Here is a 17,297-nt window from a genome sequence, read left to right as displayed (position 1 = left end):
CTCTGTCCGCAGGGCCCTTGGGAGGCCACACAAAGGCAAGGTTTGGAATCCCGGGGATTGTCAGCAGGAATGCACTGAATGCCTCGTAACCTTAAGGGCTTGGGGTTGGAATCTGAGCCTGAATTGTTCCAGTGTAACAGCTGACTAACAATGTCAGCTGGAGAATATTTTGATACCTTCCAGCTCAGCTCCACATAGGAAAAGGCTGCACAAAAACCTCTGTGCCTGTAGGGCCCTCCGTAATGGTAGGCAAAGGCCTGGGCTGCCTACATTCTCCTCATAGCGACATCAAGTGGTTCCCAAAAGGTTTCCAGATCCACCCCAGTGGGCACCATCAGAACTGACTCCAGGGAAACTTCCAGCTGTGAATGGCTAACAAAGCTAGGCACTCTCTCCATTTGAATGTGAAAGACCCGCCTCAATCAGAGAAGGCCCTTAAGCCATAAAACCCTTCACACCAAGGCCAAGTGTCACACTTGTAAGAGGGTGTGATTTATAAACTGACAGCACCCACAAAGCAGCTTTTGTACTCCTCCGTTTGTTAACAATTTATCTCCCCCCACCAAATTCATGGAGCTATTCAGATAAATCTTGACTGGGCCTCAAAAAGAAAGAAAGGCAGAAAGAAAGGGACCCAAGTTTTGGCCAAAACACCAAGGTTCACTCTGGATAATTACGGTTCTGTGAATAGACACTAAAATTAGGGCTTAATTCCTCTGTATCACACTTACAGCACCAAACTACTCCAACACAAACACAAAAAGAGAAAGAAAATCTCCAACGCCGCCTTGCTGGAGACTCTGAGAGTTCCACTTTTGTGGTTTTCTGCAGTCTCTTTTGTGGTTTCTGAACTCTTTAGAATCCCCTCGTTAGCGTAATTTAACTCAACATTCTGACCAACTGTTTTTCTTTCTCAACATTTAAATCTACAAAGCAAAGAGTAAATATGGGCTTGGTCGTGTCTTTCCTCTCAGTTCAATGAAACCAATTCTGGCCCCTTTATCTTGCTTTCCCCATCGCATGGTTCCCATCTCAGATTCCAGCACTACCAACAGAAACCATCGTCTTCTGACCCCTTCTCCACTCCTTTCTTTTTTTTTTTTTTTTTTTTTTTTTTTTGAGACGGAGTCTCGCTCTGTCGCCCAGGCTGGAGTGCAGTGGCGCGATCTCGGCTCACTGCAAGCTCCGCCTCCCGGGTTCATGCCATTCTCCTGCCTCAGCCTCCCAAGTGGCTGGGACTACAGGCGCCCATAACCGCGCCCGGCTAATTTTTTGTATTTTTAGTAGAGACGGGGTTTCACCGTGGTCTCGATCTCCTGACCTTGTGATCCGCCCGCCTCGGCCTCCCAAAGTGCTGGGATTACAGGCGTGAGCCACCGCGCCCGGCCTCCACTCCTTTCTAAAAATGTAATTATTGCACCTGATCCAAATAGAGGCTGAGCACCCTAATATAAACTACATTAACAAATATGAATCTGATAACACCTGTCAACATTGAAAAACTTTTCTTATTAAAGGTTTGGCAAAAGGAAAAAACAGGCAAAGAAAACTTTTTTTTTTCTTGAGACAGTCTCGCTCTGTCACCAGACTGGAGTTCAGTGCTGCTGTCTCGGCTCACTGCAACCTCTGCCTCCGGGGTTCAAGCTATTCTCCTGCCTCAGCCTCCTGAGTAGCTGGGACTACAGGCATGTACCACCTTGCCCGGCTAATTTTTATATTTTTAGCAGAGAAAATACAAAAAATTTTTTGTTTTGCTTTTTTTTTTGTTTTGTTTTAGACAGGATCTTGCTCTGTTGCCCAGGCTGGGGTGCAGTGGTGTGACCATGGCTCATTGCAGACTCCACCTCCCAGGCTCAAGCAATCCTCCACGCTGAGCCTCTGAGTAGCTGGGCCTACAGGTGCTCACCACACCAGACACATTTTTACTTTTTTTTTTTTTTTTTTGTAGACATAGGGTCTTGCTATTGTAACCAGGGCTGGTGTTTTGCCACTTAAAAAAAAAAAAAAAAAAAGTTAGCCGGGCGCGGTGGCTCACGCCTGTAATCCCAGCACTTTGGGAGGCCGAGACGGGCGGATCACGAGGTCAGGAGATCGAGACCATCCTGGCTAACACGGTGAAACCCCGTCTCTACTAAAAAAATACAAAAAACTAGCCGGGCGAGGTGGCGGGCACCTATAGTCCCAGCTACTCGGGAGGCTGAGGCAGGAGAATGGCGTGAACCCGGGGAGGCGGAGCTTGCAGTGAGCTGAGATCCGGCCACTGCACTCCAGCCTGGGCGACAGAGCGAGACTCCGTCTCAAAAAAAAAAAAAAAAAAAAAAAAAAGTTTTCTGGTCGGGCATGGTGGCTCATGCCTATAATCCCAGCACTTTGACGGGGGCTGAGGCAGGTGGATCACGAGGTCAAGAGATAAAGACCATCCTGGCCAACATGGTGGAATCCCATCTCTACTAAAAATACAAAAATTAGCTGGGTGTGGTGGCACATGCCTGTAGTCCCAGCTACTCAGGAAGCTGAGGCAAGAGAACCTCCTGAACCTGGGAGGCAGAGGTTGCAGTGAGCTGAGATTTCAGCCTGGACACAGCGAGACTTCACCTCAAGTCTTCACAGTGGCTCACGCCTGTAATCCCAGCACTTTGGGAGGCCAAGGCGGGTGGATCACCTGAGGTCAGGAGTTCGAGACCAGCCTGGCCAACATGGCGAAACCCTGTCTCTACTAAAAATACAAAAAAAATTAGCCAAGGGTGCTACTTGGGAGGATGAGGCAGGAGAACTGCTTGAACCCAGGAGGTGGAGGCTATAGTGAGCCGAGATCATGCCACTGCACTCCAGCCTGAGCGACAAGACAAAAATTCCGTCTCACCAAAAAAAAAAGTTTGGGACAGAGCCTACAAAAGTTTGCATTTCTCATTGTCTTGAAAAATCCCATCTGGAATCACTGGGCCCACATTCCCTCACAGCAACAGCTGGCTGACACTAAGCTGTGGCAGTCTCCCTTTAGATAGGACAAGCACTCGCCCCACCCCTTCGAGAAGTGCTTTCTCTTCTCCTTTTCAATCATCATTGCCCGTCCCCTCCAAGGCCCTAGGGTTTCTGACCTCTGCTCCCACATTACACATACCTTTTTGACCATCGTTGTCTCAGAAGAATCAAGTTTTGCTCTCTTGGTATCGGGCCCATCTTCTACTCCTTGGCTAACTTTGGCAATTTTAGTTTTCTCCCTAGAGGATGACAAGGGGAGGGAATGTAATTTTACCCTAGGAATCATGCTACTGGAATCAAAAAAAGCCTCTCCAGGTCACAGATTGGGATGGTGGTTAAGGGCAAAAGCTTTGGAGTCAGATCTCGGTTCAAATCCCAGCTCTGCCATTGATAACATGATGAATCTGGTACTCACACTGTTGGGCACTCAGGAAATTACCGTGGGAAAAACAGAGCAGCATACGTTGCTCAGCACACTGCCAGGCACACAGCTGCTCTCAGTAAATCAAAGTGATTACTTTGTAAAGACTCTACTTGAATCATGAAATAAATAGCCAAACTTGGCCGGGTGCAGTGGCTCACGCCTGTAATCCCAGCACTTTGGGAGGCCAAGGTGGGCAGATCACTTGAGGTCAAGTGTTTGAGACCAGCCTGGCCAACATGGCAAAACCCCATCTCTACTAATAGTACAAAAAATTAGCCGGGCGTCGTGGCGTGTGCCTGTAATCCCAGCTACTCGCGAGGCTGAGGCAGGAAAATTGCTTGAACCCAGGAGGCGGAGGTTGCAATGAGCTGAGATCACACCACTGCACTCCAGCCTGGGCAGCTGGGTGAAACTCCGTCTCAGAAAAAAAAAATTGCCAAACTTAATTCTGCCCCTCTGCTGTGGGCATCTTATGTTAAAATAATCTGGACTGCTTTCCACTACTATGACTTCTTTAAAATACGCCCAAAGAAGCCAGGCACAGTGGCTCACGTTTGTAATCCCCTTCCCCCATCTTGATTTTACAGGCAAGAAACTTGGAGACCAGAGAAATTTCAGTGATTTGCCTGAGAGGCTGAACAAGAGAACAGTTCTCAGTCTCCTGGTAGGAAGCTCCTACCTCACAGAGCCTGTCTTTCTTTTTGGAGGGGGTGGTCAGAAACTGCAGCCAAAATACCTAACTCATATAGTTTTACAGTAACAGATCATCTGCCATCTTTCACCCAGAGACTACAAAGTCAAAACACTACAAGTCCTGTCATGTGAGAATTACCAAATTCTGCAGCCTCAATGTTCAACATGAGAGGATGAGGTCTGTTTGTTCTACCAGAGTCGTCTCTCTGGATATTGGATAGCTTTTCCAAGGTAGACTTTGGCTGAATGTGCCTCCAGAGTCACTCAACTAACTATTTTGTACTCATTTTACTATCTCTCAACTTGAAAACATGTAAGTAGGCCAGGCACGGTGGCTCATGCCTGTAATCCCAGCACTTTGGGAGGCCGAGGTGGGCGGATCACCTGAGGTCGGGAGTTCGAGACCAGCCTGACCCATACGGAGAAACCCCATCTCTACTAAAAATACAAAATTAGCCAGGCTTGGTGGTGCATGCCTATAATTCCAGCTACTTGGGAAGGCTAAGGCAGGAGAATCGCTTGAATGTGGGAGATGGAGGTTGAGGTGAGCCGAGACTGCGCCATTGCACTCCAGCCTGGGCAACAAGAGCAAAACTCTGTCTCAAAAAAAAAAAAAAAAGAAAACATGTAAGCCCAGGCTGGGGAACAAATGTTTACAATCAGAGCAAGCCTTCCCTATGCAGAAAATGTGACTTTACCACCTGAAGCCCAGACTGATCAAACAAATACCCATGTGGTGTACTTTTACTGCTGTAAAACTCTGCTTGCTTTAGGCTTTAGATTTAGTCCATCATTTTGGAAAGCAGGGGCATACCTCCTAAAATTCTGAACCCACAATCTATTGTATGTGGCAAGTTGTTAATGACTTGGTTTCAGAATGTTCTAAGTATTATAATCAAATTATTTCCTTAGATGGTTGTTTTCTACCAGTAAATAAGACTAAATTTTGAAAAGTGTTATGTTGTCATCTAGGCGCAATGGCTCATGCCTGTAATCCCAGAACTTTGGGAAGCCAAGGTGGGAGGCTCACTTGAGCCCAGGAGTTCAAGACCAGCTTGAACAACATAGCTTAGATCCTGTCTCTACACATAAATACATACATACATACATACATAATTTTTTTTAAAAAGTATAAAAAGGAGAAAATGTTACATTCTCCCCGCCTCTCCCAACACTTACTCTACAAACTCATGCTCTCCTAGATTGGCAAATGTGTATCCATGGTAGCCAAAAACATCTCCTGTAAAGAACTTGATGCTATTTTTGTGACAGATCTGGTCAACTTTAACTATGACATCCCTGGAGCAGCAAGTCAGACACACCTGCAGAAAGAAAGAAATTGGCTGGGTGTGAGTTTTGCATACTGTGAATCACTGCCCTGATGTCTAAATAAATCTTAATGAACAGTCTCTCTGGGCATGTTTAAAACACGTTTCAAACTGGTACAACAGGTTCTTTGCGTCCTATGGCTAGAAGACAAAAGAAAAGTTGCAGGTTTCAATGTGTAGAAAATATAAGTTGCCGGGCGTGGTGGCTCAAGCCTGTAATCCCAGCACTTTGGGAGGCCGAGACGGGCGGATCACGAGGCCAGGAGATCGAGAGACGATCCCGGCTAACACGGTGAAACCCCGTCTCTACTAAAAAATTCAAAAAAACTAGCCGGGCGAGGTGGCGGGCACCTGTAGTCCCAGCTACTCAGGAGGCTGAGGCAGGAGAACGGCGTAAACCCGGGAGGCGGAGCTTACAGTGAGCTGAGATCCGGCCACTGCACTCCAGCCTGGGTGACAGAGCAAGACTCCGTCTCAAAAAAAAAAAAAAAAGAAAATATAAGTTATGAGACTGTCATGTTCTGCAGCCAAAATAAAATGTGTTTAGCTAAAAAGTAAAAGCCATTCAACAAATGTTTTCTGTAATCCATGAACATATACACATCTCATAGTTTTCATGAAAAAAAAAATAACTTAGCAAGTTGTTTCTAAACCGTTAAATCTATTAAAATCCAAATAAGCTACAGTGAGAAGTAAAACCAGTTTTTTAAACTGACCCAAAGGTCATGTTTAAATACAAGCGCTTTTTTTCCCCCTCCTTTTGATTGATATGTTAAGATAAAGAAGATAAACAAGTCCTGTTGAGATCATTTTTCCACAGATTGCGGTGTGAAACTTTATCTGAATTTAAGGACAAAAGAAAAGGTTATAGACCAAGTGACCTTCCATTTGGGCTTAGACAATGAACTGGTGATTCACTCAGTGGAATTATCAGTGTTGCTCTGGGGCCTCCAGGTTGTATTCCAGTAAGTTGAGGTATTGGAAATGGCTAAGTTCTACTGCACAAAATACCGTCTTTCTGGGAGAAGCTTTGTGATCATGGTTAAAAGACAACTTCCAAATTGCACATGCTTTCTCCTGAACAAAAGGGCATTTTCACTTGATAGACCCTCTTTGCCGTTGTCTAGCAGCCTGAATACCGAAATAACACTCACAGAGAAATGTATTCCTTTGGTGTTTCAAAGGATGCAGCCACCCAAGGAAAAATCCCATCTAAAAGGTAAGAAATCCACAGGTGAACATGCAACCAATTGATCAAATGGAACCCTGCAGAGTCTAAAGTAACTATCAAACCTGCAAGGACCAGCCAAACACGGCCTGCAAGGCAGACAACATAGTCCCATGCACACAGATTACACAATCAACTGGCCTCACACTTCAGTTTTAACAAACCCTCTCTCTACTTCTACAAGTTCGAGGGACACCTGGCATAAAATAAATGTGGTTACTGCAGATAAGAAAATGAAAACTTATGCCCAAATGGAAAGTGTCCCAATACCTGAAGTTAAAAAATAGAAAGGACTAGGAAAAAGAAAACAGGACAAATGCACAGATGATCCATCTTTCCAAGCCCATATTTGAACAGATGCACATATGAAATAGAAAAGTGTAAAAACGGGAGGCTAAGGCAGAGAACTGCTTAAACCAGGGAGGTGGAGGTTGCAGTGAGCTGAGATCATGCCACTGCACTCCAGCCTGGGCGACAGAGTGAGACTCCATCTCAAAAAAAAAAAAAAAAGAAAGAAAGAAAAGTGTAAAAAACAGGCTGGCTGCGGTGGCTCACATCTGTAATCCCATCACTTTGGGAGGCCGAGGCAGGTGGATCACCTGAGGTTAGGAGTTCAAGACTGGCCTGACCAACATGGTGAAACCCCAACTCTACTAAAAATACAAAAAATTAGCCAAGCATGGTGGTCAATGCCTGTAATCCCAGTTACTTGGGAGGCTGAGGCAGGAGAATCACTTGAACCCAGGAGGCGGAAGTTGCAATGAGCCAAGATTGCACAATTGCACTCCAGTCTGGGCAACAAGAACAAAACTCCATCTCAAAAAAAAAAAAAAAAAAAAAAAAGCGTTAAAAAACAAACTGCCTAACCCAAATTCTAACCTCTCATATAACATACTGGGACCTATGGCCGGGCGCGGTGGCTCAAGCCTGTAATCCCAGCACTTTGGGAGGCCGAGACGGGCGGATCATGAGGTCAAGAGATCGAGACCATCCTGGCTAACACGATGAAACCCCGTCTCTACTAAAAAATACAAAAAACTAGCCGGGCGCGGTGGCGGGTGCCTGTAGTCCCAGCTACTCGGGAGGCTGAGGCAGGAGAATGGCGTAAACCCGGGAGGCGGAGCTTGCAGTGAGCTGAGATCCGGCCACTGCACTCCAGCCTGGGCGACAGAGCGAGACTCCGTCTCAAAAAAAAAAAAAAAAAAAAAAACAAAAACAAAAAAAAAAAAAAAAAAAAAAAAAACATACTGGGACCTTTCATTTGAAAAACTAGTAGCTCATCTATGACTATTTCACAGTTCTCAAGATTTGTTAAGCGTTTCCAGAACGCAGGGAACTATGTCTGAAAGGTCGCAGACATTGACAAAGAATTTAATTTATCCTTTCACCTCCGCATAGATTTGGCAGTGAAACCAAATGAGGCTGGATATGCCTCATTTAGTTTATGACTACAGTGATTTTTCTCTAGTTATCCATGGCAACATGGTCAACGTGACTGTGAGAAACAGACAGACAGACATAGATAGACCAAGATCAGGTGTGCTTTTTCTTTAAGACAAAACACAAGCTGTAGTTTGATATTTCCACCAAAAAAATGCCTCTGCCACAGAAATTAATCACCAACTTGTTAAGTTTTCGGAAGAAAACATTTGCAATAACATGGATTAAAGTTATGTGCAAAGATTCTGGAAGGAAGACAAAACACCAAAGACGAAACCTGGCTGAGGGAACATATGCCCAGAGAAGAAGCCAGCAGACAGCAAGTCACCAATAACTACAGCAGATCCAACAGACTGGACCTCTCTAGCAACACATTCACACAACATACTAAGCCTAAACAACAGAACAGCTTATACATTTTATTGGGAAAAAGCTCAGAATTTGATATTTGAATGCTCTCAGATTGCTTTGGGATTTGAAAGTACACAACTAGCACCTTAATTTGTTTACTTCCCACAGCAGATTTTACATTAAGAAACTTACAGCATCAAATTGAGTGAAAAATGACTCTGGTTTCTTCTCTATATCCTCAGTGTCCACCTTCACATCCACCATGGGGTTGAGATTCTGAGCTCGCTCCAAAGAGGCTTCAGCCCTATTTCGGCCAACAGACCCAGTACGAATCAAGAACTGAGCTCCAGGATCTTCGGGAGATACCTAGGAATAATATATGTATTTTTTTAATTATTGAATTTTTAGGGAAAATAAATCTGAAAGACAATCTTTAAATTTTAAAGCATAGCTAAAATACCTACCACTTAAATTTTTTTTTTTTTGAGACAGAGTCTTGCTCTGTCGCCAGGCTGGAGTGCAGTGGCGTGATCTCGGCTCACTACAACCTCCGCCTCCCGGGTTGAAACGATTCTTCTCCTGCCTCGGCCACCCAAGTAGCTGGAACTACAGGAGCGCACCACCACGCCCAGCTAATTTTTGTATTTTTAGTAGAGACGGGGTTTCACCACATTTGCCAGGATAGTCTTGATCTGTTGACCTTGTGATCCGTCCGCCTCAGCCTCCCAAAGTGCTGAGATTACAGGCATGAAACACAGAGCACGGCCCTAAAATGTATTATTGTTCCTGTAGCAATTTTCCTTATGCAGGCTTACTTCCAAGGCTTTAAAATGACTTTAAACTTTTTTTAAACTGGTCATTGATGGTTAAAGAGCACCCCCTTGTGTTTATAAAGAAAATTCACTCTCAACAAAAAAATCCATGCTTTCTTCTTCTATGCAAATTTGTAACTGCTAACAAATGACTGATGACCAGTGGCAAGAATTGACTAAATACTTAGCATGTGCCCAACTATAAGCATTTGGGGAAATACACCAGTAGTTTACAGGATTAAGTCTCTGTCTTCCAGTGGTTTAAAAGTAGACCAGTGTGGGCAGGGCGCGGTGGCTCACGCCTGTAATCCCAGCACTTTGGGAGGCCGAGGCAGGTGGATACCTGAGGTCAGGAGTTCGAGACCAACCTGGTCAACATGGTGAAATGCCGTCTCTACTAAAAATTCAAAAATAAGCCAGGTATGGTGGCGTGTGCCTGTAATCCCAGCTACTTGGGAGGCTGAGGCAGGAGAATCACTTGAACTCGGGAGGTGGAAGCTGCAGTGAGCTGAGATCACACCACTGCACTCCAGCCTGGGCAACAGAGCAAGACTCCGTCTCAAAGAAAAAAACTAGACCAGTGTGGAGTGTGGCCTGGCACAGTGGCTCACATCTGTAATCCCAGCACTTTGGGATGCCAAAGCAGGAGGATCACTGCTTGAGGTCAGGAGCTCAAGACTAGCCTGAACAACACAGAAAGGCCCTCTCTCAAAAAACAACAAAAAACTGCAACCTCATGAGAAAACTTATTAAAAAAAAAAAAAAAAAAAAAAAAAAAACCAGTTTAAAAATCAGACAAAATTAACAATGCTTGAAATGAACTTTTAAAAAATATAGACAGACTAAGGCCAGGCGCGGTGGCTCACGCTTGTAATCCCAGCAGTTTGGAAGGCCGAGGCAGGCGGATCACCTGAGGTTCAGAGTTCAAGACCAGTCTGACCAACATGGTGAAACCTCAAAATTAGCCAGGCATGGTGGCGCATGCCTGTAATCCCAGCTACTCCAGAGGCTGAGGCAGGAGAGTCACTTGAACCGGGGAGCCAGAGGTTGCAGTAAGCCGAGATTGTGCCATTTGTACTCCAGCCTGAGCAACAAGAGCAAAACTCCATCTCAAAATAATAATAATAATAAATAATAAATATATATATATAGACAGGCTATGTCATCCAGGCTAGAGTGCAGTGGCTATTCGCAGGCACGATCATAGCACATTGCAGCCTCAAACTCCTGGGCGCAAGTGATCTTCCCACCTCAGCTTCCCAATTAGCTGAGCCACCACATCCAGTTTCTTTCTTGAGACAGAGTCGCTCTGTCTCCCAGGCTGGAGTGCAGCGGTGCGATCTCCACTCACTGCAAGCTCTGCCTCCTGGGTTCACGCCATTCTCCTGCCTCACCCTCCCGAGTAGCTGAGACTACAGGTGCCTGCCACCATACCCGACTAATTTTTTTGTTTTTTTTTTGTTTTTTGTTTTTTTAGTAGAGACGGGGTTTCACCGTTTTAGCCAGTATGGTCTTGATCTCCTCGTGATCTGTCCGCTTCGGCCTTCCAAAGTGCTGGGATTACAGACATGAGCCACTGCGCCCGGCCTTGTTTGTTTATTTTTTTTTTTTGAGGCGGAGTCTTGGTGTCTCCCAGGCCACCGCGCTCGGCCTCACATCCAGTTTCTTAATGAACTCTTAAATTCGATTAAAACTCAGAGAGAGGCCGAGGTGGCTCAAGCCTGTAATCCCAGCACTTTGGGAGGCTGAGACGGGCGGATCATGAGGTCAGGAGATCGAGACCATCCTGGCTAACACGGTGAAACCCCATCTCTACTAAAAATACAAAAAAACTAGCCGGGCGAGGTGGCGGACGTCTGTAGTCCCAGCTACTCTGTAGTCCCAGCTACTCGGCAGGGTTAGGCAGGAGAATGGTGTAAACCCGGGAGGCGGAGCTTGCAGTGAGCTGAGATCCGGCCACTGAACTCCAGCCTGGGTGACCGAGCCAGACTCCGTCTCAAAAAAAAAAAAAAAAAAAAAAAAAAAAAAAACAAAAACAAACTCAGAGAGGAGGCTGGGCAGGGTGGCTCAGGCCTGTACTTCCAGCACTTTGGGAGGTCGAGGCGGGCAGATCACAAAGTCAGGAGTTCAAGACCAACCTGGCCAACATGGTGAAACCCCGTCTCTACTAAAAATACAAAAATTAAGGCCGGGCGCGGTGGCTCAAGCCTGTAATCCCAGCACTTTGGGAGGCCGAGACAGGCGGATCACGAGGTCAGGAGATCGAGACCATCCTGGTTAACACCGTGAAACCCCGTCTCTACTAAAAAATACAAAAAAAACTAGCCGGGCGAGGTGGCGGGCGCCTGTAGTCCCAGCTACTCGGGAGGCTGAGGCAGGAGAATGGTGTAAACCTGGGAGGCGGAGCTTGCAGTGAGCTGAGATCCGGCCACTGCACTCCAACCTGGGCCACAGAGCGAGACTCCGTCTCAAAAAAAAAAAAAAAAAAAAAAAAAAAAAAAAAAAATTAGTCAGGCATGGTGGGGCACGCCTATAATCCCAACTGCTCAGGAAACTGAGGCAGGAGAATTGCTTGAACCTGGGAGGCAGACGCTGCAGTGAGCCGAAGTCACGTAACTGCACTCCAGCCTGGGCAACAGAGTAAGAAGACTCTGTCTCAAAAAAACAAAATAAAATAAAAAACTCAGAGAGGAGGAGAGATGAGTGGGGACTGAAACAGGGGAATTATTTCACTCCTAAGGCTGAACATCAGCAGAGCAGAGCCTCAAAGAATAATATAATCCCCTAACAGCCACCAGTAAGATTACAGATTCCATACTGCTCTCAAAGGATTTCTTCACACATCAAACAACTAATTGAACCATTATTCTCTGCAAATAACCTTGCCACCTTCACCAAGACTAGATTCAACAAAAGTAATCTCCCCTCATCACCCCCTACCAACCATCCACAGCACACTCTCTATCTTACTACCTTTTCCTCCAAGAAAATGAGCTGGCCCACTTCCCATTCCAGGCTAACCCTGTATCCTTGACCCATCCCATCCTGCTTCTTCAGGGATCTCATTATGTGCTGAGAAGCTGCACCACACAATGGTTAACAGTAAGGCTCTGAAATAATTCAGGCTGAATTCAATCTTTGATTCAAATCCTGGCTCAACAACTGTGTGACCTTGAGCAAGAATATGGGAATCCCATATAAAACGAGGACACGGATAAAAACATACAGTTGAGGTCGGGCACGGTGGCTCATGCCTGTAATCCCTGCAGTGTGGGAGGCTGAGGTGGGAGGATCACTTGAGGTCAGAAGTTCGAGACCAGCCTGGCCAACATGTTAAAACCGCATCTCTACTAAAAACACAAAAATTAGCCAGGTGTGGTGGCACACACCTGTAATACTAGCTACTTGTGAGGCTGAGGCAGGAGAATCACTTGAACCCAGGAGGCGGAGGTTGCAGTGAGCCAAGATCTCACCACTGCACTCCAGCCTGGGTGACAAGTGAGACTCCATCTCAAAAAGACAGACAACAACAACAAAAATACGGTTGAGCCCAGAAAGTTCAAGACCAGCCTGAGCAACATCACGAAACCCAGTGTCTATAAAAAATACGAAAAATTAGTCAGGTGTGGTGGTGTGCACCTGTAGTCTCAGCTACTGGGAGGCTTAAGTGGGAGAATACCCTGAGCCCAGGAAGTTAAGGCTACAGTGAGCCATGATCATGCCCACTGCATTCCAGCAAGGGTGACAGTGAGACTGTCTCAAAAAAAAATACACATACAATTATCACTTCATCAATATCAGTCCACAGATCACACCTTCCTTGCTATGCTCTCCTCCCCTGCTACACATTCTAGTCTCAATTTGGGCCCTCTTAGGTGTGGTTGTCCCCAAGATTCCATCTCAGAACTACTCATCTTTTCACTCTGTATAGCTCCATAAACCAACTCAATGCCTCTTTTAGTTTCTACGAAAATCTGCCATTATTTTTCAAATCACTCTTTCTGGTAAAGATTTCTTCCTGATCCACCTGAGTCTTCTCTACTGTACTGCCCATCAGCCATTTCCTCTCAGATATCCATAGACCCTACGTGTCTGTCTGCTTCTGTGTGCTGTCTCCGGAGTCCACCAACCACCCACCCAGTCACTCAAGCCAGAAGCCTGGTCTTCATATCCTTGCTATTTCCACGAGAGTGTTCCATAGTGAGGTGGCTGAGAACATGGGCTCTGGAGTCAAGATGCCTGAGTCTCGGCCATACCACTGGGGCCTTGGATGGGCCAATACTTTTCTTCCTTTTTCTCTGTTTTTCTATCTGTAAAACAGGGATGATAATGGGTCCTTGATCTCAGATGTGTCATGAGGACTCTATGAGATAATACAACTGCAGCTCTGAGAACAGTGCCTAGCCCCTTTAGTGTCGGCTGCTCTGGTTATTCCTGGCTTTCTTTAAGCTCCCATACACAGACCTCCCGATTCTACCACCTAAATCTATTTCTCACATCTGTGTGCTTCCTGCCACCCTATCAGCGAGGCCACTTTCGCCTCTTACCTAAACTACTAAAAATTGCCGTCTAAGTGGTCTTCTGCCCTGTATTTTGTGCCAACCATAGTTAATACAGTAATTAGTGATCTACACATAAAGCCCAAAGCTAACCATGTCACCCTTCCTGTCATTTGAAACTCTTCAGTGAATCTGCACCACCCAGAGGATTAAAAGCTTACAGTGGGGCTTCCTAGGAGCCCCTCCTGACTTGGACTTCACCAGCAACCTGTCCCTACCCACCACTTTGGGTCTCACACTCTAAAAACACCAAACTACTTTTATCTTCCATTTCTACCACACTGTTGGGTGCCTTTGTAACACTGCTATGTCCCCTGCCTAAACACAGGCCTTTATCTTGACAAATCCTCCTTGTTCTTTAAGACTTAGATCAGGACTCCAGGAAATCTTTCATGTCTTGCAACCTGAGTCAGGTAGCCTGCTCTGGTTTCTGGGGGAGAGAAAAAAAACAACTTGAGAATGGGAACCAAACCGTGAGCATCTTTCTATCACCAGCATCTAGCAGACTTCAGGGCACCCAGTAGGTACTATCAGATGCTTTTTGAACATAAACGAAATAATATGTTCTAAGATGGGTGCAGTGGCTCACACCTGTGGTGTCAGAATCACTGTTCTGTGATTGGCCTCCAATGTTGGATTCTTGCAACCAGATGAAGTAGTTATGTAATCCCAGCTACTAGGGAGGTTGAGGCATGAGAAGTGCTTGAACCCGGGAGGCAGAGGTTGCAGTGAGCTGAAGTTGCGTCACTGTACTCCAGCCTGGGCAACAGAGTAAGACTCTGTCTCAAAATAAATAAATAAAATAAATAAAATGTCACTGAGGCATGGGAATGTAGAGAGAGAAGCACTTATTTTCACCTTGAAGATGAGCCTGGGCCGGGCGCGGTGGCTCAAGCCTGTAATCCCAGCACTTTGGGAGGCCGAGATGGGCGGATCACGAGGTCAGGAGATCGAGACCATCCTAGCTAACACGGTGAAACCCCGTCTCTACTAAAAAATACAAAAAATTAGCCGGGCGAGGTGGCGGGCGCCTGTAGTCCCAGCTACTTGGGAGGCTGAGGTAGGAGAATGGCGTGAACCCAGGAGGGTGGAGCTTGCAGTGAGCCGAGATCGCGCCACTGCACTCCAGCCTGGGGCACAGGGCAAGACTCGTCTCAAAAAAAAAAAAAAAAAAGATGAGCCTGGTCAGAGAAAGCTACACTGGAGTTGGGCTCTACCATCATATTAATCAAGCAGCATTATGTCAGCAGGGCGTGGTAGCTCACACCTGTAATTCCAGCACTTTGGGAGGCTGAGGCCAGTGGATCACTTGAGGTCAGGAGTTCGAGACCAGCCTGGCCAACATAGTGAAACACCGTTTCTACTAAAAATACAAAAATTAGGCCGGGCGCGGTGGCTCAAGCCTGTAATCCCAGCACTTTGGGAGGCCAAGACGGGCGGATCACGAGGCCAAGAGATCGAGAGACGATCCCGGCTAACACGGTGAAACCCCGTCTCTACTAAAAAATACAAAAAAACTAGCCGGGCGAGGTGGCGGGTGCCTGTAGTCCCAGCTACTCGGGAGGCTGAGGCAGGAGAACGGCATAAACCCGGGAGGCGGAGCTTGCAGTGAGCTGAGATCCGGCCACTGCACTCCAGCCTGGGCGACAGAGTGAGACTCCGTCTCAAAAAAAAAAAAAAAAAAAAAAACAACAAAAATTAGACAGGCATGGCCGGGCGCGGTGGCTCACGCCTATAATCCCAGCACTTTGGAAGACCGAGGCGGGCAGATCACCTGAGGTTGGGAAGTTCAAGACCAGCTTGACAAACATGTAGAAACCTCATCTCTACTAAAAATGCTAAATTAGGAGGGCATGGTGTTGCATGCCTGTAATCCCAGCTACTCAGGAGGCTGAGGCAGGAGAATTGCTTGAACCTGGGAGGCTGAGGTTGCAATGAGCCAAGATCGTGCCATTGCACTCCAGCCTGGGCAACGAGAGCTAAACTCCGTCTCAAAAAAAAAAAAATTAGCCAGGCGTGGTGGCGCGTGCCTATAATCCCAGCTACTTGGGAGGCTGAGGCAGGAGAATTGCTTGAGTCTGGGAAGTGGAGGTTGCAGTGTGCCGAGATTGCGCCATTGCACTCCAGTCTGGGCATCACAGCGAGACTCCGTCTCACAAAAACAAACAAACAAACAGCATGTCAGATCATTATTCCTAATTACTGGATACTTGTTAGGTTCAAGCACTATACAAAGCAGTCTGCACACATTCTCTCTGATCCAGTGTTTTTTAAAGTGATGACTGGACCACCTAAATCACAATCTCCTGAAACACCTTTTATTTATTTATTTTTTTAAGGCAGAGTCTCGCTCTGTTGCCCAGGCTGGAGTGCAGTGGTGCCATCTCAACTCACTGCAAACTCCACCTCCCAAATTCAAGCGATTTTTGTGCCTCAGCCTCTCGAGTAGCTGGGATTACAGGTGCACACCAACATGCCTGGCTAATTTTTGTATATTTAGTAGAGACAGGGTTTCACCATGTTGGCCAGGCTAGTCTCAAACTCCTGACCTCATATGATCCACCTGCCTCAGCCTCCCAAAGTGTTGAGATTACAGGCATGAGCCACTGCGTCCGGCCCTAAAATACCTTTTAAATGCACATACTCCTGAGCTCATCTCAGACCTAAATGAGAATCACTAGGGGTGAAAGCTAGGGCACCACAAAGCCTCCAGGCCACTCTGCATTTTCATTTAGTCACTCAGGTCATTTTCAGGCACAAATTGGAAAAACACGTCTCTATGCCTCACAAGCAACCACCAAGGGAGATATTATTAACCCCATTTTACAGACAGGCAAGCTCAATGAGGGATGTGAGTCTCCACTGCTCATCCAGCTAGATGTGGTGGAGCTGGAATTCAAACCCAACAATAGCACCTTCAGTCTCCAGAGGCAATGGTTCATTAATGTTAGCCCTCTTTTCACAGCCCTTAAGGCACAAGTAGGAACTCACAAAACCTGCAGGTCTTCATACTGGAAAGGGGAGCCAGAGCAGGGGAGGAATGAGCTGACAACAGCGCACCTGTTCGTGATCCAGCATGGTCAGTCCTTTCACTCCTGCCAAGATGAGATTCTTGGCAATTTCAGCCCCAAGTCCTTTCATGCCGACAAGAAGCACCCGGGAGGCCCGCAGCCTGTAAGACAAACATTGTTAACCTGATGATACAGAACAGTAACCTTGCAGAATCACAGAACAAAAAATACACAAATTATTTTGGTTTGCCAGGAACGGTGGCTCACACCTGTAATCCCAGCACTTTGTGAGGCTGAGATGGGCGGATCACCTGAGGTCAGCAGTTTGAGACCAGCCTGACCAACGTGGTGAAACCCCATCTCTACTAAAATACAAAACTTAGCTGGGTGTAGTGGCAGATGCCTGTAATCTCAGCTACTTGGGAGTCTGAGGCAGGAGAATCACTTGAAACCATGAAGCGAAGGTTGC

At 46.3% G+C, this 17,297-nt stretch overlaps 1 protein-coding gene and 1 long non-coding RNA gene across 19 annotated transcripts in view; one reads left to right on the top strand and one right to left on the bottom strand.

The window, feature by feature from the left end:
- SAE1 (SUMO1 activating enzyme subunit 1) overlaps window positions 1–17,297 on the bottom strand; it is an 88,636-nt gene that overhangs the window by 56,280 nt on the left and 15,059 nt on the right. For 16 of the 18 annotated variants that reach the window (XM_077980743.1, XM_028839345.2, XM_077980748.1 and 13 more), the window contains 4 exons: window positions 16,878–16,989; window positions 8,639–8,812; window positions 5,279–5,421; window positions 3,122–3,221 (listed from right to left, as the gene is read on the bottom strand). In XM_077980743.1, the coding sequence (XP_077836869.1) occupies window positions 3,122–3,221; window positions 5,279–5,421; window positions 8,639–8,812; window positions 16,878–16,958 (498 nt within the window). In that variant the 5' untranslated portion in view covers window positions 16,959–16,989. Of the gene's footprint in view, window positions 1–3,121; window positions 3,222–5,278; window positions 5,422–8,638; window positions 8,813–16,877; window positions 17,112–17,297 lie in introns of all 18 variants that reach the window. The other 2 variants (XM_077980751.1, XM_077980752.1) reach the window with 2 other exon arrangements.
- LOC144337232 (uncharacterized) lies at window positions 10,809–11,727 on the top strand. The gene is made up of 2 exons (XR_013410033.1): window positions 10,809–10,968; window positions 11,320–11,727. It is a non-coding gene; the product is annotated as an uncharacterized LOC144337232 (long non-coding RNA).

The sequence above is a fragment of the Macaca mulatta genome, chromosome 19 (genome assembly GCF_049350105.2).
Source record: "Macaca mulatta isolate MMU2019108-1 chromosome 19, T2T-MMU8v2.0, whole genome shotgun sequence".
Classification (NCBI taxonomy): domain Eukaryota; kingdom Metazoa; phylum Chordata; class Mammalia; order Primates; family Cercopithecidae; genus Macaca; species Macaca mulatta.
The sequence above is the reverse complement of the archived record's forward strand: the minus strand, read 5'-3'. Positions and strand labels throughout refer to the sequence as shown.